General features: G+C 51.2%; 10 protein-coding genes across 10 annotated transcripts; 6 read left to right on the forward strand and 4 right to left on the reverse strand.

Annotated features, from left to right (window-relative positions):
• Nucleotides 1-479: 479 nt before the first annotated feature.
• On the forward strand, nt 480-1,436 carry Z518_08323 (uncharacterized protein; the record flags this gene model as incomplete). Its single annotated transcript, XM_013414064.1, has 2 exons — nt 480-897; nt 1,069-1,436. The coding sequence occupies 2 exons, from the start codon at nt 480-482 to the stop codon at nt 1,434-1,436; spliced, it is 786 nt and encodes a 261-aa protein (XP_013269518.1).
• A 1,870-nt stretch (nt 1,437-3,306) lies between these two features.
• On the forward strand, nt 3,307-3,765 carry Z518_08324 (uncharacterized protein; the record flags this gene model as incomplete). The annotated part of the gene is made up of 1 exon (XM_013414065.1): nt 3,307-3,765. The coding sequence occupies one exon, from the start codon at nt 3,307-3,309 to the stop codon at nt 3,763-3,765; it is 459 nt and encodes a 152-aa protein (XP_013269519.1).
• A 1,052-nt stretch (nt 3,766-4,817) lies between these two features.
• Z518_08325 (uncharacterized protein) lies at nt 4,818-5,474 on the forward strand (the record flags this gene model as incomplete). Its single annotated transcript, XM_013414066.1, has 1 exon — nt 4,818-5,474. One exon carries the CDS (start codon nt 4,818-4,820, stop codon nt 5,472-5,474), a length of 657 nt encoding a protein of 218 aa, XP_013269520.1.
• Nucleotides 5,475-7,750: 2,276 nt separating this feature from the next.
• On the reverse strand, nt 7,751-8,834 carry Z518_08326 (uncharacterized protein; the record flags this gene model as incomplete). Its single annotated transcript, XM_013414067.1, has 2 exons — nt 7,751-8,680; nt 8,769-8,834. The coding sequence occupies 2 exons, from the start codon at nt 8,832-8,834 to the stop codon at nt 7,751-7,753; spliced, it is 996 nt and encodes a 331-aa protein (XP_013269521.1).
• A 1,683-nt stretch (nt 8,835-10,517) lies between these two features.
• On the forward strand, nt 10,518-11,912 carry Z518_08327 (eukaryotic translation initiation factor 3 subunit L; the record flags this gene model as incomplete). The annotated part of the gene is made up of 1 exon (XM_013414068.1): nt 10,518-11,912. The coding sequence occupies one exon, from the start codon at nt 10,518-10,520 to the stop codon at nt 11,910-11,912; it is 1,395 nt and encodes a 464-aa protein (XP_013269522.1).
• A 557-nt stretch (nt 11,913-12,469) lies between these two features.
• Nucleotides 12,470-14,080, reverse strand: Z518_08328 (uncharacterized protein; the record flags this gene model as incomplete). The annotated part of the gene is made up of 1 exon (XM_013414069.1): nt 12,470-14,080. The coding sequence occupies one exon, from the start codon at nt 14,078-14,080 to the stop codon at nt 12,470-12,472; it is 1,611 nt and encodes a 536-aa protein (XP_013269523.1).
• A 1,535-nt stretch (nt 14,081-15,615) lies between these two features.
• Nucleotides 15,616-16,715, forward strand: Z518_08329 (uncharacterized protein; the record flags this gene model as incomplete). The annotated part of the gene is made up of 3 exons (XM_013414070.1): nt 15,616-15,632; nt 15,682-16,190; nt 16,258-16,715. 3 exons carry the CDS (start codon nt 15,616-15,618, stop codon nt 16,713-16,715), a joined length of 984 nt encoding a protein of 327 aa, XP_013269524.1.
• Nucleotides 16,716-19,604: 2,889 nt separating this feature from the next.
• Z518_08330 (uncharacterized protein) lies at nt 19,605-20,724 on the forward strand (the record flags this gene model as incomplete). The annotated part of the gene is made up of 2 exons (XM_013414071.1): nt 19,605-19,679; nt 19,735-20,724. 2 exons carry the CDS (start codon nt 19,605-19,607, stop codon nt 20,722-20,724), a joined length of 1,065 nt encoding a protein of 354 aa, XP_013269525.1.
• Nucleotides 20,725-21,214: 490 nt separating this feature from the next.
• Nucleotides 21,215-23,068, reverse strand: Z518_08331 (uncharacterized protein; the record flags this gene model as incomplete). Its single annotated transcript, XM_013414072.1, has 3 exons — nt 21,215-22,437; nt 22,490-22,978; nt 23,005-23,068. The coding sequence occupies 3 exons, from the start codon at nt 23,066-23,068 to the stop codon at nt 21,215-21,217; spliced, it is 1,776 nt and encodes a 591-aa protein (XP_013269526.1).
• Nucleotides 23,069-24,032: 964 nt separating this feature from the next.
• Z518_08332 (uncharacterized protein) lies at nt 24,033-24,872 on the reverse strand (the record flags this gene model as incomplete). The annotated part of the gene is made up of 1 exon (XM_013414073.1): nt 24,033-24,872. One exon carries the CDS (start codon nt 24,870-24,872, stop codon nt 24,033-24,035), a length of 840 nt encoding a protein of 279 aa, XP_013269527.1.
• Nucleotides 24,873-26,468: the final 1,596 nt, after the last annotated feature.

A 26,468-nucleotide genomic window follows, 5' to 3' on the forward strand; every position in this document is an offset into this window, starting at 1 on the left:
GGCGTCATTAGGAGGAAGTCCAGCGCGAACGCGAGCAGGGTCCGACTCACAATGAAGCGACTCGACCAGGCACTTTTCAGCGAAGAGCGCATTGAGCGACAACTCGCATTCCAGCGCAGCATCCTTGAAGATACCAACATCATCGGAGATCTCTACCGGCAAATGGAGAAGGGTCAAGCCTCACCGGAAAATGCTTCTCAGTTGTCTCTTGCATTGTTGACAGAGTTGTTCGGAGAGCCCGTTGACATCTTCCGTTCACTTGCTAGTCAGGTCTTGGAGTACGACAATAGCAAAGTTAGGCAGGTTGTCGATGACTTGAACCAAAATGACACCTCTCCTCAGCTCCAACCCTTCCTGCAACCCAAGCGCCATCCACTATTTCACTCCAGCCTACCGACGTCAAGTCTGAATCCAGTCCTTCTCTCATTGCTTCCACTCTCTTGCGAGTCATGCCAATTCCGAATACCGCAGCGGCCAAGATGAGCGCATCATTATCCCGTGCCAATATCGGCGAACTTCTCGAGACCTCCACTCCAATTTCAGCTGCGAATCAATCCAATGTCAATATCAAGAGATCCATCGAAATTTCCACTCCAAACACATCCGCAAGCAAGAATACTGGTTCAGGCTCAGGAACAAGTGCAGAAACAGGAGGATATCAGTCTGGAATGAAGACGCTTGAGAAGAGCTTCCCCGGAATTCTCGATTACCTGCACACCAGCAAGGGATCGCCACAGGCACTCACCAGACAGGGCCAGACCCTCCAGGCTAGAAAGCGAGCACGTACATCAGTCGAGTCCGATCTGAGCTTGAACAGCACCAGCACTCCTCCACCAAACGGCAATGCAAATGGCAATGGAAAGATAGTCAAGAAGCCAAAACTTGATAAAGATCCAGGTAAGCCACAACGCCCCATGTTTTTCGCCTTCACAACTTAAAGTTGACCGAACATTTACTGACACACTTGACCATGTTAACGGCGATTTCTCTCGCCTTTACCTCCTTCATGTAGAAACTCGAGAATCTCCACCAACAAGGCAAGATCATCGCCCCACACATTCAGTGCAGCAAGTGCAGCCAAGTCAAGCGCGACAGTCGAGTCCTCCGCTGCCGAGAAGGGTGATCTCGTGAGAGGCTTCCGCGCTTTCTGCGTCAAGCCAGACTGCAATGAGACAGTAACTGGGAAAACATCCGTTCTCGACGCGGAGGTGATCGAGTTCTTGCTCTGGTACGATCGACAGTCTGCGGCCGTGACTTCGGGGACTGCGCAGTTGCATGTTCTCAGCACCGCGTTAGCGAAGAGCCCTGAAGATGACGATATCAAGCGCAAGCTCGATGCCATGCAGAATCAGCTCAAGAGACTTCGTCTTAAGGGCGAGGTCCATGGTCCATGCAACTTGCTTCAGGCTGCTAAGTTGGTAAGAAAGCCATACTGAATGAGAATGAAAATCACGTAAGATCGGCGCAGGTTTGGTTGTCATTGGTCGTAGAGGTAGAAAATGAAAGGTAGTGGGTGCTGCCGGCGACATGGTGCTTTTTTTTTAAAAAAAAAAATTCCACGTCAACGAGCGTTCAATATCTCATGCGAGGAGAGCTAGGCCAGTGTCGGATCGAAGCTGGATATGGAGAATGGAGACACAGGGGAAGTTCCAATGTTCAAAATATTGCAAACAGGGCAAGGAGGCACCATCATTCCAATGGTTGAATCCCTCGCGAATAGTGTCATCAGACAGAACCAAAAAGGGTCTCTGATCATTCAGTGTTTTCAGTTTCGAGCTCTTGAACGGGGGGCTTTTTTGGGGGGGGTCAGCAAAGTAACAAGGTGGTTAAGGGGGCTGTAATGCATACATAGAGCTGCCCGAGAAAATCAGAAATGGAATCCTTAACACCTCTCCTTTCTTGCTTTCCTGCGCTGTGGCCGACTTTGGTCTTTGACTATGAATGATCAGGACTCCTCTTATTGTTAATGTGGGTCCGTTCCATCTCAGGAAAGTCGCCTGGGTGGCCGCTTAAAAATGCTTCTCGAACGAATCCTTGTCGGAACAGAAATGCTTGCCACATAAATGGTAACATGAAGTTTCCGGGAAAGTGTCGAAGAAAAGAGCCGGTGACCACAAGGACCAAATCAAGGCAGGGGGGCCCTATCCTAGATCGACCATATCGAGCAACTGCTACATAATCAACGCGATTAATCGCCTACTGTGTTTTGCTCCCTGGCATTCCCCGACAGAGGCCATTTGGTGTAATGATGGCTCTTACCAGCCTTGTTTCCTCATCCTGCGAATCCGAGCACATTCGGCAACAAATCCTTCTTTGAACAGCTTCCTCCATCTATTCATCCTTGTGATCTTCCTCATCTGTCCTCTTCTGACATGTTTCGTCTGAGCTCTCTCATCAGCCTTCACTTTGTTATCGAAACATTTGCGCTCCAAAAGGCGAAAGGCTCTGCCAGGGTCGCCAGCCACCCCGTCGACAGTACGTCCTAAAGTGGGCTTTAGGCGCAATGAGATAGAGGGCACGTCATATACTTCCTGCACCAAATCGTCCAACATTTTGTTTTGATCTGGTCCCATCAGATTGGAGAAATCGCCTTGTGGGTTCGGCCTCTCTTGACTTCTTGTCCCCATCAATGCGTTCATGCGATCGTTGACACTTTCCCCGCTTCTTGGGAAATCCTTTCGTCTTAAGTCTCTGAGAAGTTCACCCACGGATTTGGTTGGCGAATGGCTCTTGGATTCTGAAGAGGGAGAATCGTGTTTAGTCCAAGAGGAAGAGAAATGTCTCTGGGATGTTTTGCTTGCACATCGTGGTGTAGGTCGAGCAGCTTGAAGAGATATCGATACCGGGTAGAATGAAGGGGTGAGAATTTCGCTTGTTGATTGAGAGCATAGACAACGGGCGCGGCGCTGCAGAGATGCAGCTGTTTTCATATTGCTTGCCGCGAGGTATGTGGGAAATCAACGCCTCTCACAAAGAGGCTGCACAATAAGGATGTGTTGATATGGCAATACGATTGAATTGTGAGCTCTAGAATTCTGTCCTGCTGGTTTCGTGTTGAGTGCAAAGCTCGGCTGGGCCGTTGGCCAATTAAGTGCTTCAATCTGCGGCGGAGTCCCACTATTGTAGCGAGATAATCTTCATGCCTTTATTTATTCTCAGCCCTTTATTTCCCACCGTTGCCGGCAAGCTCGCATGACGCCTCGAAACCCGTTGTCTCATCTTCTACTTTCAATCTGGACTCGTGGACCTCGCCAATCGATTTATCTCTCGTCCTATTTCAGGAAACTGACACATCAAAGTCGCAGAATGGCGTCCCATTCATCTCCCATAACCCTTTCCTCGCTTACTTATATCCCCCCAACGGCGCTGGCACCTCTTCTCCTCGATCCTTCTGAGCAACACAAGATTGCTATCGTCGATGTCCGCGATTCGGACCACATTGGCGGCAACATAAAAGGTAGCATGTGGATTCCGACGAATCAGTTGGACGTCAGAATACCGGAACTCCTGAGGACGCTGAAAGAGAAGGAGAAGGTTATTTTTTACTGCATGTTGAGTCAGCAGAGAGGCCCCAGAGCGGCATTGATGTATGCCCGAGCAAAACAACGGGCTGATGCCAAGGATGAGGGATCACGACAAGAAAACGGAGGAAAGATGCCAACACACGAAGTATGTGTCTTGGATGGCGGATTTGGCTCGTGGCAAGCCCGTTATGGTGAGGATGAGCGATTGACGCAGGATTATCAACCAGACCTTTGGGATTGAAATTGCCGGGCACCGAGTCCTAGCCTATCTTCATGCAAATGCGGCTTCATGGATCCACCAGCCGAACGATACGCCAAAGTTCTTTGCGGCGTACCCCATGGCCGCAGTACCTGTGCAGCTATTATCACACATCCAAACCGGCCAAGCATTCTGAGTGAATGGTCCACTAGGACGTATTGAGGCACTAATGGATACTGTCAGAAAAGCCCCTAGCCTTCATTATTATTCAAGCTGATGTTGGAAGCCAGGCCTGAAAGGTTCCCAGACGCGAAGAATTTTGGCACGATCGCTATGAGGGTTTCAAATACTGCTGGACTGAACTCTCCACACTATCCCGCTGGAATACTGGGTCGAATGACTGAAAAAGGGCGATGTCAGTTCGATAAGCCTTTTTGCATGGACGGCATAGAGATCTCCATTCTGTTGCCTCAGAATGAACAGATCATATCCTAAGCCGAGAGCTCTTCAATCTTCCGTAGATATAGCGAGGCAGTAACGTTCCTATCATAAAATAACTGGCTGAGCTTTCTGGTCTTATGTCCGTACTGTTGAAAACTTCAAGGTGGGTAGTGGTTGCCAGAGTCGGAGACGAGGCTGAACAAGGCTGAACAAGGCTGAGCTGCCAAGCACAGGCGGATATTCGAGTGGAAACCGGAACCCGCTTCCTCGACCGCCTTCAAGCTTTCACATTCTCTCCTGATACTTCGCAGAGACAGCTGCTTCGTGCTCTTCTGCTATTTAACGAGATCACAACACTTTTAGGAAGCAGTGCATCTCTATCAGAATGGCGACCAACAAGACTTTTCCCATGTGCGGCGTGACGTACGTGGGGCAGATTGAACACGAATATATGCATAGCAAGAAGCTATCGGTCTGTGCAAATTGCCTGGCTCTAGGTTTCCAGAAACCCCTGAAACGATGCAACGGCTGCATGCTGATTGATTACTGCTCCAAAGAGCATGTCCGGCCCCATTGGGAGCTTTCGCAACTCCTTCTGACGCCGTTACAGATGCCAAAAAGCTCATTGGTCCAAGCACAAGCCGTTCTGCAATATGGTCCAAGGCAAAGGAGCCCAAAACGCTTATCTCTCCTCTTATGATCGGGAAGATGCGTTGCGGGTTATTATTGATGCTTATCGTCTGAGGGTTGAAACAGACCATTGGTCGCGGGAGGAGGATCACGGCATATATTACCCTGGAAAGCCCATTGATGGACTGGTTTGGGCGCAAGGTGATGGTAAGCATTCATATCTTGGGTCCCTGGATTTGCAAATCGCCGCTGGTGTCGTCACATCTGTACTAATCATGAGTCTGTCAATAGCGATCAACGATTTCCAACGGTTCCTCGATTTGATGGAAGGCTCGAAAATCTTGCCCAAATGGTGGAGATTCGAAGATCGAATGGAATGCCTTTCCCTAGCAATTGGCAAGGAAAATCCCGAGTCGATATTCAGGCCCATCAACCAAACCGAGCTCCCCACACGCTATGTGGGTGACATGGCCATTCGGTTGGCACTCTCTCTCATTGCAGAAATGTGTGTGGGCTATGATGGCAAAGGCCCCGCAAAAGACGATACCTGGTTTCAGGAATTTCAAGAATTTCTCGACCTTCATCCCGAAGAAAGAGCACGGCTGATCAAAGGAAGCATTGATATGGTGAATGAGGCCGTGAAAGAATATGGACATGATCTTCGATCAAATCCCAGTTGAGTCGGAGAGAACATTTGGGCTGGGCAGCATGTTTGTACGACAGTGGATTACTTGGTCTTCTCAAACTCTCAACCTTTCTACACGCCGATGTTGCCCAACTTCTGGTGGTCTTTCTCTCCGGGTACTGGTGGTACGGAGAAATGAGGTAGGTCAGCGTGAGTTCTCGGCGAAGGTTGGCAGACGTCTGTAAGACTCACCGTCACAAAATCAGGTCTTGATGCTGAAAAGAACACCCTGTCATCCACCATCTCTATCCATTGGACAAGTTGATCCCGTTGTTGTTGGTTTGGTCTGGGGAGCATCTCGCGCATGCCCAGTCGACCAGAGTTATAGCATTTCTCGGAAATTCGTCAGCATGATCGGCAAACACTCTTGGAAAGGGATTATTTGCTTGAGAATCAGGTGTTTGTCCATCGTCGATCATGAGGAGCCTGTTAGGCTAAAGAAACACGGTCTCAAGGGAGAGATACATACTGATGCAGGAATTTGTCTTATTCTGGCAGGAGGACGAGAAGACTTGAGGCCAGGCCCTGCATATTCCCGCTGCTGCTTGAATTGCATCTTCGGATATCTCTTCTCCCTCAACTTGCGGCTTTCGCCCTCTTGACTGTCAATTAAACATGGCGACCTGCCAACTCAGTTCGGCACAACATGCACTTGACACTCGGAACCCGCACTGACCACCTCGTGAGTGTGATGCTAGAAAGATGGGCTTTCCAGCGCCTAGGACTAGACAGCTGACTCTGACCTCTACTGCCTCGAACGAGTGCTTCCTCCTTTCGCTTTGCTTTGCAGCATTAGTTGTCGGGACTAACCATACTTCTGCTCCTGACAGCCGAAAAATGGAGACTGGGTGATCATCTCAGTATTCGAGTACGAATTCCTGGTGCGCTTCCAAACCTCTTGTCAATACTGCATTTAACACTCTGGGTAGCGGTAGTGACAAAGCAGAGACCCAATCAAGACATGAATACATCGCCCTCCGCCGGGCTCTTCTTGTAGGTGGTGCTGATGCAGAGAAGTGGGACATCCTGATCAACAGCAATGTCCCATCAATTCCTCCTACACAATGTCCTTCTTGTACCATCGGCTCGACCCAGAGTGAGACGACCGTAAACGAGATGGCGTCCAGGTAGATTCCTAAGTCAATGGCACTCGCATTCATCCCCCAGTCGCGTTCAACCAGCATCCTCGAAAAGGGTCAAGATGCCGGACACCGTAAGATTACTTTTCACACTCAGTTTCCACGGCCCATACTCCGGAATACAAAGGTTCTCCGTGGTGGGGCATTACTGCCGATGCATCTACGACGCAGGGTTGGGATCGCACATGTTGTTTTGGTCGACCTTAAGGCAGCTGGGGAGTTTCTCTTCTACGCCAAAAGAAGCGACATCTATGTCAGAGGGAAAGAAGGTAAACTCTCGATCCCAGGAATCTACCTGGGCTACATGAAGAGATATACACAGGAACCCCTCTATGCATCGAATCGCCTGTTAACGTGACATAGACAAGTGGATCCTGGGACCAACGCCAGACATTCCTACGGGACAATCGGGCAAGTCGGACTACTCCTCACAATACCACTTGTGGCCAGTCTGGTTATTCACCTCGTCGATTCAGACTTGACAGCAGAGAGAATTCGGGCTGGCCCTGAGCATATCCATCTGCTCGAGATTGTCGATACATGCTTCGAGAATGGCCATGTCTTCATTGTCTTGAACCACATTCGTCTCGCCCTTACCACCAGAAGTTGCTTGCGATCACGGGCCAAGGACGAGAATAGGAAAATCGAGTTCTACCCAAACGAGTGTGGTCTGCCTCTGCTACGGATCACGGAAAGCCATCATTCAGAGCCTCTCGCAGCCTCAGCAGCAACAATCTCTCGTTCCGAAACCACCCCCAACCGCTCCTCGATGACTCAGAAGAGATATCTGAGTTGGAGGATTACTATTCTCGCCGTTGTTCGCCGGCGACTTCATCGAGAACTTCTTTTTGGCAGACCAAAAAATCAGGCTTATCCTCGTCGCAAGACTTCTGGGAAGTTCAAGGCAGAAAAAGAACGTCCATGATTGAGGGACCTATTATTTTGGGATTTGTATCAGTGCCATTGTGAGTATATGTTAGCTTCGCCGGAATATGGAGAAATGATGGTTAGGGATGTACTGTCAGTCATCTATTAGTGTATGAATCTATGCGTGTATGAGTCTTGAAGTTCATGAAAATATCTGGACTTGGTCGGTGTCCGGCAGGATTAATTGTATGTTCATGGAATTCCTTTATTTCTCATGACTGTACCCATAGTGCCAATCCTTCCTTGCCATATCCTCTCTGATCTTGTAGTTCTCTTCAGCCACATCCACGGTCCTCATATCGACTTCCACAATCTTCATACCGGGTTCATTACCATCGAAACTTCCGTCGACTTTACCGACCAACGGCAGAACCACTTGACTCAAACCAGCATACCCTTCCTCGAACGGTCCGCCCGCGTTGCAGAAGATAATGGCACAAGTATTCTCAAAAGACCGTGTGATGACAGCCGACTTCAAAAACATAATATCGACATCTGGGCCGTATCGGCGTGCTTCTGGAGTCAAGTCGTCCCTCGTCCAAAATGTCGGGATGATGATCAAGCGCGCACCCTGTCGGACAAGGGCGCGGAATGCTTCGGGGAAAGCCAGATCCCAGCAGATGACGATGCCAACGGGACCAAGGGGAGTTTCAATCACTGAGTGCGGATTAAATGGGGGTGGACCTTCCCTTTCGACAGGGGGGTGAGGGCCGCGACCATTTGCGCGGGCTGAATCAGGTCCGGAGGTGAGAACTGAACGTTCAGGCAGCCAGAGGTTCGCTTTCGTGTAACTTCCCAGCAGCTCGCCCGTGTACGAGATGAATGGCGCAATGTTGAGCAGAGCAGGTGCCTTTGTCGTTGAAGACGTCGTCCGGTTAGTTGCACCCGGAGGCGGAAAGTTTGGGTCGACCGTGACGATGGTACCTGGAACGATATTGATTTTCAGCTCCTTCGCCAGGTCTTGGTATTTGGAGACGTATCCGTACGCGGTCTGCGCGATCGTGGCGAACTGGTGATCTTCCGGTACCCAGCTCGTCAAGTGATACTCGGGCAGCACAGCCAGCGAGGCGCCCTGAGTTGCGGCGTCGCGGATGTGCGAAGATGCAGTGGCAAAGTTGTGTTCGGGGTCGAGAGGCTGATCATGGATGTCAGCAGTGATGGCTAGCACATGGAGGGCAACGCGAGGGGAAAGTGGGAGAGATTTGAGGCCAAGAGATTTGTACCTTGGGGTGGAGCTGGATTAAGGCGACCTTGAAGGTTTGTTGAAAGGTCTCGTAGGACGTTGCCATCCTCGCATGTCACTAGAAGCGAGCTCGAGATGATCTGTACTCTTCTTTGCCACGGTGCTGTGTCTGTTCAAAAGGGTTGACGGACATCTCCACCCCAAAAGTTCACCAGAAGAGCCAATCAGCGCCGGTGTGCGCACGTGAATCGCAGTCTCAGATGCCGAGACAAGGCTGCTGCCCAAAAGCTGAGTAACCGCGGCCGAGCCTCGTCGATTCGACCATTCCTTCGGATTCCTTCCTCGCTCGGTACATGCCGTGGTATTCGTGTCTGGGTCTGAAAAAGAAAGGATATGCACTTGGAGTGGTATAGTAATGGTGTCACCCTATGCAAGCCTTCGACAATCCTCACAACCGAGGGGTAAAACATTCATGGTCAGAGATATTTTGGACTTCGGTAGACCATCCTGCTTCACGCTGAGAATCTTGGAACGCTTGGAATGCTTGCGATGCTTGCGATGCTTGCAAGATATGGATATGCCCGGCTGGCAACCTTTTCATCAACGCCTGTTTAGGGGTCAAGATCGCATTTCGCACAATTGTTAATTGTGTCAAGCGGACCGAAGAGATATTTCCACCTAGGTTTGTGGAGGCCTTTCCCTGTTTAGGGGGGAATGCGTCAATAGTCGGAAACCGCTTGCCGACCATCCCTGTTAATCGAACACAAGTTGCTGGTCTTCATACATTTTGGCGGCGATAAATCTTGCCCGATTCTCTTGGGGTGCGGACATTGGGAGGAAGGAGCCTCCTCGGCTACAGACTTAGAACTGCCGTGCCTTGTAGTAGCTCTGTTCGACCCGGTTCGAGCATAGGTGCTTGGCCAGGGAAATAATCGTCCAGGTCAAATGGAACTTTCAGGAGCCATGTATCCACATGACCAAACTGGTATGGTGATTCGTCTTCCAATTAGGGCCGGATGGCTTTGGATTGGACATCGTTGGATTCGGATATCGTGCAGTCGGGGCAGGGTTGAATAGGGCCATCGTTAGATAATGACGCCGTCCGGTTAGGTATTGTTGAACTAATCGTCTTCGGAGTGAACGTCTTAGGATAAAACATCCTTGGAATAGGATGTCTTTGGAATGGAGAGTCTTCTTGGAAATCCATTTTTGGGATTTGACGTCGTCAGGCTGGAACGCCTCTGAAACGGACGTCTTTTGGATTGATATTTGTTTAACATCTCCCGAACCGGACGTTTTATCGGCTTCTCTCGTTGGTGACCTCGTTACCTCTTGGCGACCGCCTCTGGGAGTACTCTCTATACTTTCATGTCCCTCTCCAGAGTCTGGTCAACGGCTTTCCTGTCTTCTGACGTCAGATTCCTGTCGAATGATGGAGGCTGTCAAAGTTGAGGGCTAGTAACCTCCAAAACCTTTCCATCGTCGCACAACCAGGCTCAACTTGGTGTATGGCGAGTCGCTGTTGTACGAATGTGGCTGTCAAGAGTCGCTGCCCAGAGACATTCCCACTAAAGGGGCGGGGCTGCCAATGGAGGTTAGTTAACGCCAAGCCCACATTCTCGCACACGTGATCTCTTGTTGAAATTGACAAATCAGGAAACTTAGCCGACGACAACCAAAAGCAAAACTCAAAAGACGACGTTCCTTACCACCAAGCCTACTTCAGAAGAATCAACTCCTTGACTCGGCAAATACGTTGTGTCATTCCCTCCATACTGACTTCATCACAATGTCCTACGCGAATGACGATGACGTGGAAGAGGAAGCCCTTGTTGCCGACTATCAGGAACAAGTCAATTATGAAGACGATGGTGCGGACCTAGAAAGAGGAGACTCCTTGAGTGGAGGCCCAGCAGATCTGAGAGCACAGCTCGAGGCAGCTGCTGCTCCTCTAGAATATCAAGCCTCTCTTGAAACAAAATTCGCCAGTTACGACAATTACTGTACTCTCTTTCATTACATCCTCAATTCCGACGGACCTGTCGATATCGAACAACCGTCATACTACTGGGCGTGGGATGTCATTGACGAATTCATCTATCAATTCGAGTCGTTCTGCCGATACAGAAATCGGGTCGCACGAACCGCCCCAAATGAAGAAGAGGCACAAATCCTGCGGGAGAACCCCAACACATGGGGCTGCTATTCGGTGCTGAACGTCCTCTACTCTCTCATCCAACGCTCTCAGATCAATGAGCAACTTGCTGCACAGAAGCGAAATGAAGATCCTAACGCTGTGGCTGGGGAGTATGGCTCCAGACCGCTCTACCGCATGCTGGGCTACTTCTCCATTATCGGCCTGCTGCGCGTGCACTGCCTGCTAGGCGACTTCAGTCTGGCCCTCAAAACCCTCGACGATATCGAGATGAACAAGAAGGCCATGTTCGCCCGCGTCATGGCGGCCCACCTCAACACATACTACTACGTCGGCTTCTCGTACATGATGCTACGCCGCTATGCCGACGCCGTCCGCATGTTCAGCCACATCCTCGTCTATGTGTCACGGACTAAGAACTTCCAAAAGGGCAACCAACAATTCGACGCCATCGCCAAGAAGACAGAACAAATGTACGCCCTGATCGCCATCTGTGTCTCCTTTGCGCCCACCCGGCTCGACGACACGATCCACACGGCTCTGCGCGAGAAATACGGTGAGAAATTCGCCCGCCTCCAACGTGGTGGCACCGAATCTCTCCCCGTGTACAGGGAACTCTTCCAATCCGCATGCCCCAAATTCATAACGCCGACGCCACCGGACTTCGACAACCCATCTCTCAACATCGACCCTGTCGAGCACCATACGGACATCTTCATGGATGAAGTGAAGAACACTCTTTTCAACCCGACCGTCAAGTCGTACCTGAAACTCTACACGACCATGGACCTAAAGAAGCTCTCGAGCTTCTTGGAAGTCGAGCCTGAGAAATTGCGCAGCTGGCTCCTCGTCAACAAGCAACGGAGCAGACAGATTCGCTGGTCCGAAGGTGGTCTTTTGGAAGGCGAGCCGGTCAATGGTAGCGAGTTGGACTATGCCATTGAGGGCGACTTGATTCACATTAGTGAGGCGAAGCAGGGTCGGAGATTGGTCGATTGGTACCTACGGAATCTGGCTAGATCTTATTAGACGAAGCAAGTCATGAAAAAGAATGATTTTGGCTCCCGGCGATGAGACTCGCTCCAACAAGGAATTATTGTCTGGGGAGGAGCCACTCTACAGGCTTCGATGGACATGGTCAATTGCCTGACATCTGCTGAAGAGCATTTTTTCTAAAGCGTAACGGGGCTCTTCGAGAAATACCAGGTCTTTGTGACGAAACCCAGGGGGGTCAGCTGGGGGGCCTCAATGTGTCTGATTAAATAAATATCCGGAAAGGAGAGAGGAAAGAAAACGTCGGAAAAGGAGAGCAGAAATAAGCATCGAGCAATGTCAGTTCGTAAGGGTGGTGGCTTGAGTCGAGACAGAAAGAAATACTATAGGTTTCAAACAGAGATGAGGAAAAAAAAAAAATTCTTCGATTCATTTCACATCCATTGCGCCAAATATCCCGCTCAGCCCGTCGACCGGAGGGGATTTAAGACACTCAACGCACTCCAGTCCAACCCGAGAATTTGGTATCTTGCTCTCCACGCCTAGAATAACGCCTGATCTAACTTTGGTTAGAAGCAGATCTGTAGTACGACTCAATCGTCGCGCATATCATCGTCGTCGTCTTCGCCATCAGCATTCCTACCATTAACGGAAGGCGTATTCCAATCATCCTCCCGGACTTTATGAGAGGTACCGTTCATGGCAATTTCTGTATCTGTCACTTCGTGCATAGATACATCCTGCGCGCCTTCAGGTGATTCGTCCTGTTCATCCGGAATCTCCTCCGTGTGCAGCGCTTCTTCCGCCGCCACTCCCTCACGTACCAACTGTTCATACTCTGCGGCAAAGGCAGCGTCGTAGTCGCCACGGAACTGATGCCGAGACGCTTTCTCTTGGGGACTGGGCTCTTTGAACAGCACCATCAGTTGGTCGGGAATGTTAGCCTCCAGCTCGTCCTCGGCGGATTGACTGCGCGATTTGCTTAGATTGCCTCGGTCGGTTTTCATGCGTACACGTTCCAAGATCGGGTAGTAGTATGCCGCGGTGCCTTGCTTACGGAATCGAGATGGTGGGGATAGGTTGTCGGCGTTGACGAGTGAGAGACCCATGGTTCGGCGAGGGTCGACTGGATTTTGGGTAGCAGATCGGTAGATGCGAACTCGTTCGAAAGGCAAACGTGATGAGCCATCAGCGGATTCTTCGAGTAGAGGGGCGTATAGCGCGGGGTCGTCTTTGTAGGGATTCGAGTCGTCCAAGATCTTCTTGATTCGAGATGCAGAGTCTGGTTGTTTGGGGACTTGAAGTGACCAGATGTATGGTTCCGGTCCTGGATCTTCATAAAGCTGAGGATGTTCTGTAAAGGCCTTCTTCTTTGCCCGCCATGTGGGCATTTGCGCTGCGTTCTCCGAGGCCATGAGTAAGCCCACGTCGATCCGGTCATCTCTCTTGCCATGATAAGGTGGTAAAGGCGGCTTTTCAAATTTCAAGGCCTGCCAGTTACCTGCCATATCTGTGACGGCGTCAAGATCCGGGAGAATGGGATAGAACGCGACTGGTTTGAGTCTCGGATTGTCAGGATGGGCCGGATTTCTCCAGGCATCCCGTTCTTGTGCAGAGGCTGGATTGGCTTTCGCTTCCGGAGGATTGAATGGAATGCTCTCCGGGTACGCGATGTCAAAGCCTTTCTGGATATGTCTCTTGATATTTTCCTTGTCATCTCGAGCGACCGGTGTAGGAGGAGCTTTGCTTTCGGACATCTTTCGAGCTTTGGACGTGGAGCGCACGAAAGGATCATTTGCTCGAGCCATTTGTGAGGATGTCATGTACTGTGTCTTGCGCAGGAAGGAAACGTTGTTCTTTGCACCCTGACTTCTGATTTGATCGAGGGACATTATGAGGGCGTGGTCGGCGGGATCGAGGACAGGCTGAATTTCAGGCGCCATAATCGCACTTTCGTCTCCCAGAAAGTAACCCGGCACCCCAATCATGTCAATAGGCATTCCACCCTCGGCATCTACCTCAATATTCGGTTCTTCACGCTTTGCCAGGGCAGAGGCATAGCCCGTGGTGAGGTATTGCGCCAGGCCGCCGGTGTCGATGTCCAGGAGCTTCGGAGGCATCGGTGGAGGAGGGAGGTCATTTCGATATCGTATTGAAACGACCATGTCCTGCTTGAAGCCCTTCGCATCGCTTGAGGAAGCCATCTTGTCTTGCGCCCTTCCGCAGTCTGATGTATTTATCCTTCAATACTGTGTCCTGAACAATGGCGAAGCGCGAGGCAAGGAGAGTCGCAGGGGAATGGCGGTCGATGGGTGTGAATATTATCGGTGATAGATCGACATCGTGACGGTGAATCGTGATTCCTCACTTTGTGCCCCGAGCACTGGATATTGTAAAGTTGTTGCCCGGAAATCCACCTTCGGTTTGGGCGGCCCTGCCCGTTCGGGTATGGTGGCAGGCTGGGTGCGCCGCCGCTTTTGACATCTATAAGAACCTCGCCTCCCATTTCATCCCTCTCTTCCAACCTGTTTTCTTTCTTCACCTCCGTCGCTTTACGCCCGACACGCCCGAATCCTCCTGGATTATCCCTCCCCGGCTCTTTCAAAATCTGCCTTGCCTCTCCCAGTGCACCCCGATCGCCCTCCCAATCCACGATCCTTACGGCCGCCACTTCTGCCCCCTCAAGCCCCCAATTCCTACATGGAACATTTGACTTTCACCGGCTGCACAACCTGCCGACTCAGCTAACCCCGTCCATCATCTACGCTTCGACCAGGGTCCTGAAGGTGTTGGCGTCGGCAAGCCCCCTTGTACCGCCTTGCGAAGGTGAATCCGCGTAATGGGTTCCTCAGGCGTTTGTTCCGGACTTGCAAAAGCCCAGGGAGATCGTTGTCACCGATAATAGCAAAATCGAATATCCTTAGACGCCGTGGTTGACACTCAACTCCCCGTGCTGCACCGTCCCTTCGCCTCGAACTTGCAACGTCGATGTGGGGCTGAGTCCTTCATTTCGGCCCTCAGCAGCTCGCGGGAAATGGCTGCCATCCGGCGGCAGGGGGCACGTCAGCATATTACAAGTGGATTCTCAGCTGCAGTCTCCTTTGAGCTGAAAGCAGTGCAGAGGTTTCCGCAACGGGACTTGAGAACGGCGGTACGAAGTGGGACTCTGGGATGGGCAAGACATAATTTCGCTCGGACGAGCGCAGATGTTGATTCTCCATTCCAGATGATGATCCCAATAGCGGGCGGGCATGTGCTTGTGGGGTTAGCCATCAGTTTCGAAGAAGGCTTGCAGGATCGTCAAAGAACCACTGAAGGCAGCTGTTTCGAACCATCGAGGATGTTCTCATCGTCCTTGAACCCTCAGAACCTTGAAAAACGAATCAGCGCCCTCATGCCATCCCCTCATTCTGGAACCCACTATCGCCGTCGGTCAATGCCACCCTTAGGATAACTGAAGCCCTTGTCTCTTATAACGTTTCGGTGGCATGACCCGCTCCACTTCGTCGCCGTGATGGTCTTCTCCCCCCCCGGCAAGGCGGGGGGTGGAAACACCAGCAGAGGAATTTTTTGGCAGGCCAGGATTGAAACTCGGCAGTTGAAAGTTGAACAGTGCCTTGTGGGACGAGGAAAAGCAGAGAAGCCGATGAGGGCAGTGCTAACTGTCTGTATAAATGGCACCAATTCGTTATTTTCGACCGTCAGATCCATTCTCCTGCTTTACATCTACGCTCCCATCATGACGACTTTCATCGCGTATCAACCTCGAGAAAATACACCGTCCCTTCGAAAGACAGATCTTCAGCAAATCTCCCACAGTCGGCCATCCTAGTTGGGTGTCGAGCAGACAAAGCTCAGAATCTCCTCAACAGGCGACGTCTGTAAGCAATGCGGATTTCGTCGATTTTGTGGATTTGACCCCCTCCCACCGGGACGCCGCTCGGGAGAATCTGATAGAGCGAGAAATTTTGGAGCCAACGGGTCATAATCCCGATGAACGCGGCATTCGAGTTGCTAGAGCCCACAGCACCGGCGCGACCGACAACGACAAAATTAAAGACGGCGAAGAAGACGACAAAGATGACGACGACATTAACTATGAAATCGAAACCAGTGACCTTTCGTCTCTCCAGGATATCTTTGCGCGGAGCGGAACAGGGTTTGGAGGAAATGACGACCTCAGCTGCAAGGCTTTCGCATCACTCGACTCCGTCGACAGGACCAGCAAGGACCGTTGTCACGAGGGCAACAGCGAGCATAGTGCCAATCCTGCTGCCACGAACCCCACCTGCATTCATCCCGGTGCCAGCCGAGGTGAGTAATGGAGATCCCATGTCGCACGGAGCATATGTGAACGGTGCGTACTGACGTATTGTGCTAGACAACCCGATTGTGCTGGACGATGACCAGCCAGTCGATACCCACGACGCCGACGTCTCTAACGACGAAAAGCCCATCTTCGAAGTCGCAGACTCGACAACTTTCCGCGACCCCTTCCCAACTTTATCTGGAGAATTTGCCGAGCGAGGAGCGGACGATGGGGACAAAAGGACGTTCACAGACCAGGATTGGGAGCTTCCTGACCGAATAAGAAAGGCTGCAGTAAAGATACTCAATGAGTTGCGAGAGGACTTGGAGGGACATCCTGTGGCCCGACGGAATTTGGATCATGTTAAGTGGCAGGAGGATCATAGCCATTCGCTCCTCGAGATCCGGGACTCCTGGATAAATGTTCAGAGCATTAAAGAGGCAGCAATTATATGTTCGAGAGAGGCTCGATCGGAGGATTCTTGGAGTGATGATGTAGTCCTCGAGATCATGAGACTGGCTCTCAGCTAGTCAGGCTTGAAAAACAAGCTGATAGTCGCAAATCTGTAAGTTGTCCCTCGGTGCGTATGGTTATACTGATGTTTGTAGCAAATCCGTCCTGGTGGACCAGCCGGCACTTCTTCCCATCTGTAATCTTCAGCGCCTCGTCTCTAAAAAGATTGACTATGGCCTGTGTCTTCAACCTGCCTAGCATCAGTCAATCAGCATGCTTCGCAAACGAGCCCTGTTTTGCAACCTGGGAATCAAAAAACCCTACGGAAACCAAGATTCAGTACCGCAACTTGGTATTTAGTCCCCACTCGATATGATCCACGGATTGGATCCGATGAAATTCCCCCCTCGTCGCCCATCGGATCCAGTCTATGGACCACTCAACCCTTAACGGATTAACCTTTTTCCGTGACCACGTGCTCCACCGGCCCATCGGATCCAGTCAATGGACCACCCGACCCTCGGCGGATTAACAATTTTCCGGTTAACCGTCATCGGATTAAATATTTTCCGGGATCACCGTCGTTGGATCCATCCCGTGGACCATATAAGTCATGGATTGGATCCGATGAAATCCCCCGTCGCCCACCCAACTCCTAACGGATTAAACATTTTCCGGGGGGGCGCGGCCTCTCAGTCGACGTGGTTTATGGAGAGGATCTGCGAAACCGAAGACCGTGAGAATCTATGATCACAGTCCAATACGTTCATTTTGGTGGTGGTAATTTAAATATTACGCGGCGAACGCGATGCAAGGCCACTTTCATGTATCGGTGCCCAGACTCGTTTGGCAAAAAGGATTTTGAATTTTTTGATTGGGTCGCGCTTCAGCGCTTCAGCAGACCAATCAGCGCTCGCGCTTGCCAACCGCAGTCTGATTCATCTGAGACAACAGATTCCTGCAAAGATCTGTCGCTTATGTAGTGCGGTAACGGCAACGGGGTGCGGTAATCCGGAGTCAAGGTGGCAGCGAGAGCCCGACCCACCACTAGCCGTTACTAGTCCCACAATGTGTTCCCCAGATCCTGCCATAACCATTGTGATCTCTCTACTTAACGCCCTTCCAGAAGTAATCCGCCCAGTCGGCAAGATCCGCGTCATTAAAGACGACGTCGCCTTCTGGCGGTACAGCGGCTCGGAGGTTGATTTTGTCAAATTCGAGAATCAGAGGCGCTCCAGCAACGTCATAGGCTGAGGCAGGGCCTGGCTGAACGGTGACAATTGGCTGACCGATGGTATTCGACTGAGTGGTAAGACCTAGTTGTGGAGTGGGATTTTGGGTGATAGTAAGCTCTTGGACTTTTGTCGGAATTGAAGTGTTGGGATTTGGGTGGCTTCTGGTGGCTGGTCTATATGCAGGAGGCGAAGAAAGGCACCACTTTTCGACTATTAGCGTCTTCTGTGCTCGCTTAATTGAGATGATGATGGCAATCTTGACATCTCCTCCAGAGTTGACAATCCACCATTCTGCGTCATGTCTCAGACGAGGAAGCGTTTCAGAGAGTCCAGACTCAAAAACAATGTCAGATTCCCTTTCCCGGGCCGGGAGGGGGCGGAATCCCGTATCATCCTCTTTAGAGGAATTAGGGAGTTTGTACGTTGTCCCGCCAACAAGATATAAGCACTTTTGTGGGAGGCCCATTCTGGAGAGTGCGTAATCAATTGTCCGGGCTAGTGAGAGGTGCGCGCCTTCATGTGCCGCTGAGGGCATCAGCTTGATAACCAATAGATTGCTATCCGCGTAATGGCTCATCCGAGTATGCTTCCCTATGTTGGCGCGCTGATGGTCAATCTTTTCAAGTTGACCTTTTGTGACACCCCTGAAAACAAGGTACTGCTGATTCGTACGACCATCCATCAAAGCGGCAGACTGCGAGTGGACACGTTCTTTTAGGTCTCGGATCCCTCTGTACGTATACATACGAGCGTCTTCCAATCCCTCTAAGGGCGATAACTTCGGTGGTGAACTCTCCACTGCCGTAGTCTCTTTTGATGTAGATGACCTTGAGGATGACCTTGACATGGGTGTACATGTAGGTGTCCCATCGCTGGGTCCGCAAATTGTATTCATGTTGGAGTTCGAAGAGCAGAGGGCACAATGTTGAAGGAGCAGAAAAAGCTGATAGAGGAATCAGGCAGGGAAAGTTGTTGATGAATCAGGCGTGTACTGAGGCGAGAAGCGGGAGCACTGAAGTACAAGAGATTATGAATGATGAACTGTATGGGAGAGAATATTGATTGATTTATCTCAAAGCACACTCTGATAAATGTCAACATAAATAGGTAGAAAGGGTTGAGGGTATAAGTTGCCTCAGGTGTCACTATAGAGTGATAATGCCAAGCCAGCATTGCCTATTCTGGCCAACAATGAACGCTTAAGTAGCCCTTCAGTAGAGAGAGGCAATAGGTGAAAGCGGATATATACTGTCCCCTCCCTGAATAGTCCTGTTGTTTCATTTTTAGCTGTATTTTCTATTACGTTCCGCCCCTTTCACCGCCTTCCTACTTCTCACGGATTTGTTCGTATGGAACTTGGAATAAGAGTGCAGTTTGAATCATGATACGTGTATCACGCGAGGTTTCGAGGGGTGCGAGGAGTAATCCATTGGGAAAATGATGGTTGGGATATTTTGCCGGCAAAATCGTAATAAATTGTAAAGAAGCGGTAAATCTAGAAGTTTCTGAGCAATTTGATTGGTAATGTGGCTGTACTCTGTACGTTGGACTGTTTTGGGAAGGTGAAGCGAAAAACCTTGAAAGTTTGGTTTTTCAGCGGAGTGGAGCGGAGCCTTGTCCCTGTGGTCGGCTGCGGCATCTTTTTCTATCCTTATTACTCAGTCACCTTTGTGAACTCCCCATTCTTTCACCTGTTTCATTTCCTAACAGTGTCAGTACTTCGCCGCGACGATGGGCTGGTTCTGGGCGGACAGCCCGAAACCCAATGCATCAATAGTTGCTTCACATCAACCTGCTACTCCTCCCGTATGTCTTTCTTCTCATGTTTTGGTAGAGCTTCGAGCGACTTAACTTTACGCAGCCAGCATGTCCTATGCACCAATCCGACTCGAAAGCAACACCATTTCCTCCACGCCGCGATCAATCCTCCTCACAGCCCTTCTCATGTCCTGTCCAATCGTCCAATCATCCCCTCCGCAACCCGACAGCTCCCAACCAACTTCAATCCTCTGAACAACAAGTTCAATCAACCCGGTCAACCCCTTCCTCCTCGTCGACGCTCTCCAAATTCAATCCTCTAAACTACATGCCCTCGCTATCCAATACTCGACCAGCCGACTCGCCACAAGATGTCTCCCTCCCGTTAGAACGAGAAATCTCCTCCATCCCGCGCGGGGACTCGAACTTGAACTGGGAATACCCGTCCCCCCAACAGATGTACAACGCAATGCTGCGTAAGGGCTACACGGATACCCCCACCGACGCCGTCGAATCCATGGTCGCCGTCCACAATTTCCTTAACGAAGGCGCCTGGCAGGAGATCGAGGAATGGGAACGTATATTTGGGAAAGGCCTCGTACACGGCTGGGAGATATGTAGTCGAGGAGAACAAGGAATCGCCATGGACCGCGCAAAACATGAAATGATGAGTGCCCGTCAACGAGCCATGGGCCTGCCGGATCCCGAGGAGAACGCTCGCCCTAAATTACTTCGTTTCCAGGGCCGACCTCATGAACCGACACCCAAAGCCCGCATACTCTCCGCCCTGGGTTATGTGATGCCCGAGAAATTCGGTAGTGAACCTCCCTTTGATCGCCACGATTGGTATGTCGCGCGTACCATGCCCGACGGCTCCGTTAAGCAGGTCCGCTACGTTATCGATTATTACTCCGGCGGTGTCCAGGCCACGGGCGAGCCCGTCTTCTACTTGGACATCCGGCCCGCTCTGGATAGCCCGACCGCGGCAGCCGAACGAGCAATGAGATGGGGCGGCGATCTCTGGCATCGTGCAACAGGAGGCGCTGCTCGGCAGGCCGCCGCGGGGAATCATGCGAATAGAAATGAGTCATGAGCCATGAACAAACCTCTGGACGACAAAACGGACGAGACTTAGGTTTCAAAGAGTTTTCCTACTCCAATTTATTGTCACTGTCATAGTACGAAAACAGAATGCATCAACGCTCCAATGGCCTAGCCCGTTGTATGACTCCCTGCCTGATGGATGCAATGACGGAGTTGGATTGATATGGGGTATTCGATGATGGCGGCCAGTCCCACCGACTACTCCTTATTTTTGGGCGTGGATATGTCGCTCTCTAGGGATTTTTCACCCTCCTCTTCTTTTCCATAAATAATGCCTGTAGATTTACATGTATAATGACGCTGTCCATTCGCATGCTCAATTGGTCTGTTATCCTGTCTTTTATTCAATCAATGGTCTTTTTGGGCGATGCAAGCGAAGGAAAAAGAGAGCCTCCCTTTTTCGTATCGCTGTGTCGGATGTGGTCCCGGTGGATAACAGACCACAAGGTCAATAAGGGCGCTCTTGAGTTTGTCCAATGCTACGGTCCTTTGGAAGTCGAGTGGCTACTCTGCCCCGTGTTCGCCATGCCTTCGAGTGAGGTGGCCCAGATAGCCTTCCAAATGGACGATTGGAGTTTCGGAATGTAAAGAAAGCCGAACATGGTGGTTTCGACATCTTGCCAGGACAGGAACCAGAGTTTGCGAATGAGCCGGGAAAGTAGTCGGGTAAAGAATGTCTCCTCCGGCTGTTTGGACGAGTTCTGTACGAATATAAAGAGCGCCCAACATATAACTTTGAGTTCTGAGACGCCGCAGCTCTCATCTTTCTCACGCAGCCACGCCTCAACGGCTCGTTTCTGGTGATGTGTCAATGCTCGACCTAGGCCTGTTGGCGGCATGATGGTGTGAGGAGTGAATGAAAGAAATCCGAGAACGGCCAGACGTACCACTCCCTCAAGTGATGGGAGGAGTGGCTCCTTGTCACGGTCTTGACGAAACGCGTTTGACTCGTATGGATAAGCTAAAAGGTCATATTCTAGCTCGATAGCTTTCCGTTGGAGGACGCTGTTCTCCAGCGATGACAATCCTTGGGGGTCTGTGGCATTCAGCTCGCAAAAGTTGCAAATGTCTCGGCCCATTGATAATAGACCCTGTAGTGAATCGCTCAAGTCCTCCAAGAGGATGAAATAGCAGCCCAGGCGGACCATATCGGAGTCGGGGGCCGGCGAAATTCGCTTCCCTATAACTTCTGGTATCGGCTGGCGTGACCAAGGAAGAGGTAAAATGGGTCGTGACAAGAGTCCCACGGAAACCTTGACATTCGAGATTGGAACCCATTTCAGGGAACCCTCGGATACACCAACCAACTCCATCATTTGGGCTATGCCTCCCAGATGCATTCTCGCTTCCTCGAAATTGCCCACCACAGTGGCGGTGGAGATTAAACCGAAGCAGGCTTCCACCATATCCTGATCGAGTTTTTGAAACGTTTCAACCTTCCGTCGAACGGCAACAATGGCTTCATGCTTGACCGTTTTGTAGTCCGGATCGACAATGAGATCATCATGGTTTGCAACGGAGGGGGACAAATCTTGATGGTGGCCGGAAGTAATGGCTCTATGAGCAGAGACCGTGGCCATAAATCCCAAAAAGGTGGCGGGACTCGAGATTTTGCTCTGGAGGACCATTCCCTGCCGAGCAAGCCGTTCCCGGGCGTGTTTAGTCTCCACCGAAAACGTGAGCGGCAAAAGGACGTCAAAACCTGATCTGGAAGTCAATTCTCGTTCAGCTCACGGGCGGTGGCCCTAACTCACAATACTTCAACAAACTCTCCACAGATTTATGCGGCACACGGTTGCTTGGCAGGGTCTCAAAGGGGTCGAATTCATCGATAGCCGGGGCCATATGCAGAGGGAAGTGTCCTGAAGCCCTCGCCCCGACAGGCAGTTTTTCGCTCTCCGCGTGCACATAAGGCACCACAGACTTTGGCTTGTGTTTGATCGCAATGGGGAACGGCGGTGTCGACCCCTTTTTGGGCGAGGAGTCAGAATCACTCGATCCGCCGCGAGATTTGTTTGGCTCGGGCCTTTTGACAGATTCGCGTCCAATTTTCCTCTTTTTCCCGGATGCCAGTTCCAAATGTCGAACACGTTGCATAACATGGGATCGAATGGCTAAGCGCTGCTTCTGATTGCTGATTTTCCTACGCGGCAGAGCAGCTAAATCTTCGGCTTGGTTCACGAATGTGAAGTGGGCAGTCCGAGACGCAACCGAGGAAGCGAGGCTGGATTCGTTTGGGGTTCCTGTGTGGGACTTCCTTGTCAGTCACCGCGACCGAAGCGATCGAGGTTGCGTGTGAGAGAGTCACCTTTATCACAAGCATTACCGCGCATCTTTACGGTCCATCACTCTAAAGGAGATAGTATGCGCAGCTCGTTCGTCCGACAAGACGAACTCCCAGCCCGCTGGCGAGCGTCGGCTGATATTCTTTTCCGAGGAAGAGTGTATAACTATCTCATCGTGACTAGACCTCCCGCGAGAATTCGGAGGGCGAGGGTGCGTTTAAAGGAAAATCGTCGTGGAGGAACCCCAAGGGACCTTGGTATCAAACACATGCCGGCCATGGGCAGATAAAGTTGTGAACATGTTCCAGCCCACCGTAAAGTCGGGGCAAGAGCGACGAAACCGCGGCTATTCTCAGTGCGGTTCCGACCAAACGAGGAATAGGCGAGGAAGGACACTAGTAACTCGGCGCACTGGCGCAGGAAGATGGGGGTGTAGATTTTTGCAATTTTGGCCTTGGTCGCTGAAATCCAAGGGGCCGGTGACTCGTCGGCACTGGGCGAGACTTCGATGGTGAACGAGCAGTGGGCAAACTGGCCCTCGAGAAAAGTGTGTTCCAGAGCCTTGTTCCTCCGAGGTCTAGTCATATCTGCGTCCCAGCACATCTGACATGGTAAACGTTGTCTGCATTTGGTGCGGTGGCGTTTCTAGAGTCTCCATCTAAATTTTTTTCACTCAGTCATGGCGGTAAATTTGCCGATCTTAAGCGAAAAAAGAAGGGGGGCCTGCTTTAATTAATTACTCCGTTTGTCGCCTCCGGAATGCATTCGACCCCTGTTCCCCTGCGGACTAAACATGATGCCTACTGGAGGACCACCCTCTCAGACAGCCATTTTTGTTGGAAAGTCACAGTCCATTCCGTGTAGAAAACGGCACTTCCACTGGTGGTGGTTGACACATGGTCCGACTTCACGCAAACTCTGACCCGAAGACACAATTCCGTACTCCGTACTCTTTGCTTGAGAGTATCTGGATCCTACGGAAAACCCGTGGCGTCTCTTACGTGTAGGTTGGTCATGAAAGTCTGTCACCCTCACCGAAGATTCTCGCAAGCATGAAATACAAGACCAAGCAGCCTGCCACGATCCATATTCTGTGTCTCCAGATCCAGCCCTGACCGGCATTTCGAGCAGCCTGGCCACCTTGAACTACCGCTCCAACTCCGGTGGTGCTGCCTCCCAGTATCCGACGCAATGCTTTTGTCTCTGGCGAGCAGTTCACGTTTTCACCCTCCACCTCCGGAAGCATTCGCCCGGTGATGGGGTCAATGCGATGTTGAGAAATCCATGCCCAGTTCTCCTTGTCTTCGTCTGGCCATTCGGCTCTGAACTTGACTCCGCCATCTCCAGCTCGGATGTTTCCCACTCCTTTCGTAGTCGCATGAATGCCCGGAACAGGTCTGGAAGCCGATCCGCCGCCTGTTGAATTCCACCATCTTGATCTAGCCGCATACCATTTCCGCTCCGCTGGTGTCCCCCCAATACTTCCCGCCGTCATCTCATCGCTGTTCATAAATGACATGAGCCCGATTAAAATTGTAGACACGGACCACGCAGGGTTGAACGACTTGGGATGGAAGTCACTTATGCTCAAACATAGTCGGGTAGAAGGCTGAAATCGTCCACTGGGAGTGTGCATTCGGATCGCGGGTGGTGCAAAAGGGTAATCAGGCGGAAATACCAGTGAACCCCAATATTGACCGCCTTCGTATGGTGTATTGGGGGCACCGGTGAGGATGTAATGCCATTCTAGGATGTTTGATTCGGAGGGATGGGCAACGATATATGGGGGAGGATGTTGTTGAATATGCTGGTATTCCTTTGTCAATCGTTTGGTCGCGGCTTTGGTGGCCATCGTGTGAGGTGGAGGATGGTTGGTGAGGGAGAACTCTTGATCCCAGAAGGGCCAGAGGAGTGTCGTCGAGATTAGATAGGGAGAGGAAGTCGAAGTTGAGGAGAGGTGCTGATTTCGCGAGACCGGCAGGGACGATGTGCTGAAGAATGCCAGAGTGGTGACACGCGAGCAATCCAGCGCCGGCGGGTCGCCGTTAGGATGGATCAACGAAATGTCCAAAGGTGGGGGGAGTGTCTAGGCGCTGCTTTAACTATATTAACGGAGGCTGGGCAATCTAACCGCGTCGCCTCGGACCCCTCAGGCGTCTCTTATCCTGGAAAAAATACGTTGATACTGACGTTTTCGGTTACAACGAGGGGCATGTGTCGCCGAAGTGACGAAATCGTTTTTCGCACTACTCTCTCCCTTAATTTCGGGCTCATCTCTCCAGGACGTTGTGTGCTGTAGCATGTGTTACGCCCAGATTTCCCCCTTACCGTCTTTCATGACTCTGAAAATGATCGGATCGTGCTCGATGACTTCGTACGAGTCTAGGAGGGGTATTCGCATCCTGCCTTGAGTATCATCACCCAACTGTCGGTGTTCGTCGGTTACTGCTATATACGGCACAATTTGGCCGGAAAGAGCTTCATCTGTTGATCAAAGATGAAATTCCTCCCAGATGCTTTCTTCAGCCTCTGGCACGGGCAGTCTCCAGGGATCTGGCTCGTTGAATTCTGCGTGAGATGGGAAGACAAGCGACACATATAGAAGATGCCAGACTGTGCTGCGACTCTTTGGTGGCCGGTCCGTGTCGGATCCATCAGCCGCAATGTCTTCGCGTTCGGGGAGTGCCAACGAGAACCGCAAAAGAATCTCACGGGCAATGTGTGTTTGGAGAAACTCCTGGCCCACTTTCGTTCGACCAACACCATCTGTGCGCGCTATCTCACAGAAAGGGCAGCGGCTGAAGGGCTGGAGGGACGGGCAACCCGACGTCCTCAGCAATCGGTCCATCCCAAATGTTAAAACATCCTCGGGATGGTGCTTTTGAAGATGGTCGCCGAAATCATCCTCAGGCGTAAAGTGAGTGGGAGGATGAGTTTCTTCGTCACCCTCACACCTCATTTCTGGTGTGCGATCCAATCTTCCCTCGTTTCGAAGATGGCATCTGGGGCGAAGGCTCCGGGGTTGCGAGCCCATATCCGGAATTGTTCGAATTCGTCGTCCAGATCAGCGAGGCTGAAAGTGGCATTGCCCGAGGCAGTGAGGACTCTTTGAACAAGGAGGGAATGCGGCCGATAACAGTGGCAGATTGAGCCTCAGCAGTCCCTAATGTCCCGAAAGGCCAAGTGGTAGGCTCTGGCTACCTTTGCGATGGCGATATTATCCGTCTAGTCGTTCCATTCGTCTATCCCGTTCCGATCGCCGCGTAAGGGCTCAGGAAGTGAATCGTTACTAGCCATGAGAACATAGTGTCTAAGGCAAGTTCGATCTATTAAACGTCTCTCGAATATACGAACGGCAGAGTAGTTAGTCTCAGGACCCCAGCGGCCTCGACAGCATTCATCAATCGACGGTGCAAAATATCAAGAGGTTGGGTAATCCTTTTCAAGG

Source organism: Rhinocladiella mackenziei, assembly GCF_000835555.1.
Source record: "Rhinocladiella mackenziei CBS 650.93 unplaced genomic scaffold supercont1.6, whole genome shotgun sequence".
NCBI lineage: Eukaryota > Fungi > Ascomycota > Eurotiomycetes > Chaetothyriales > Herpotrichiellaceae > Rhinocladiella > Rhinocladiella mackenziei.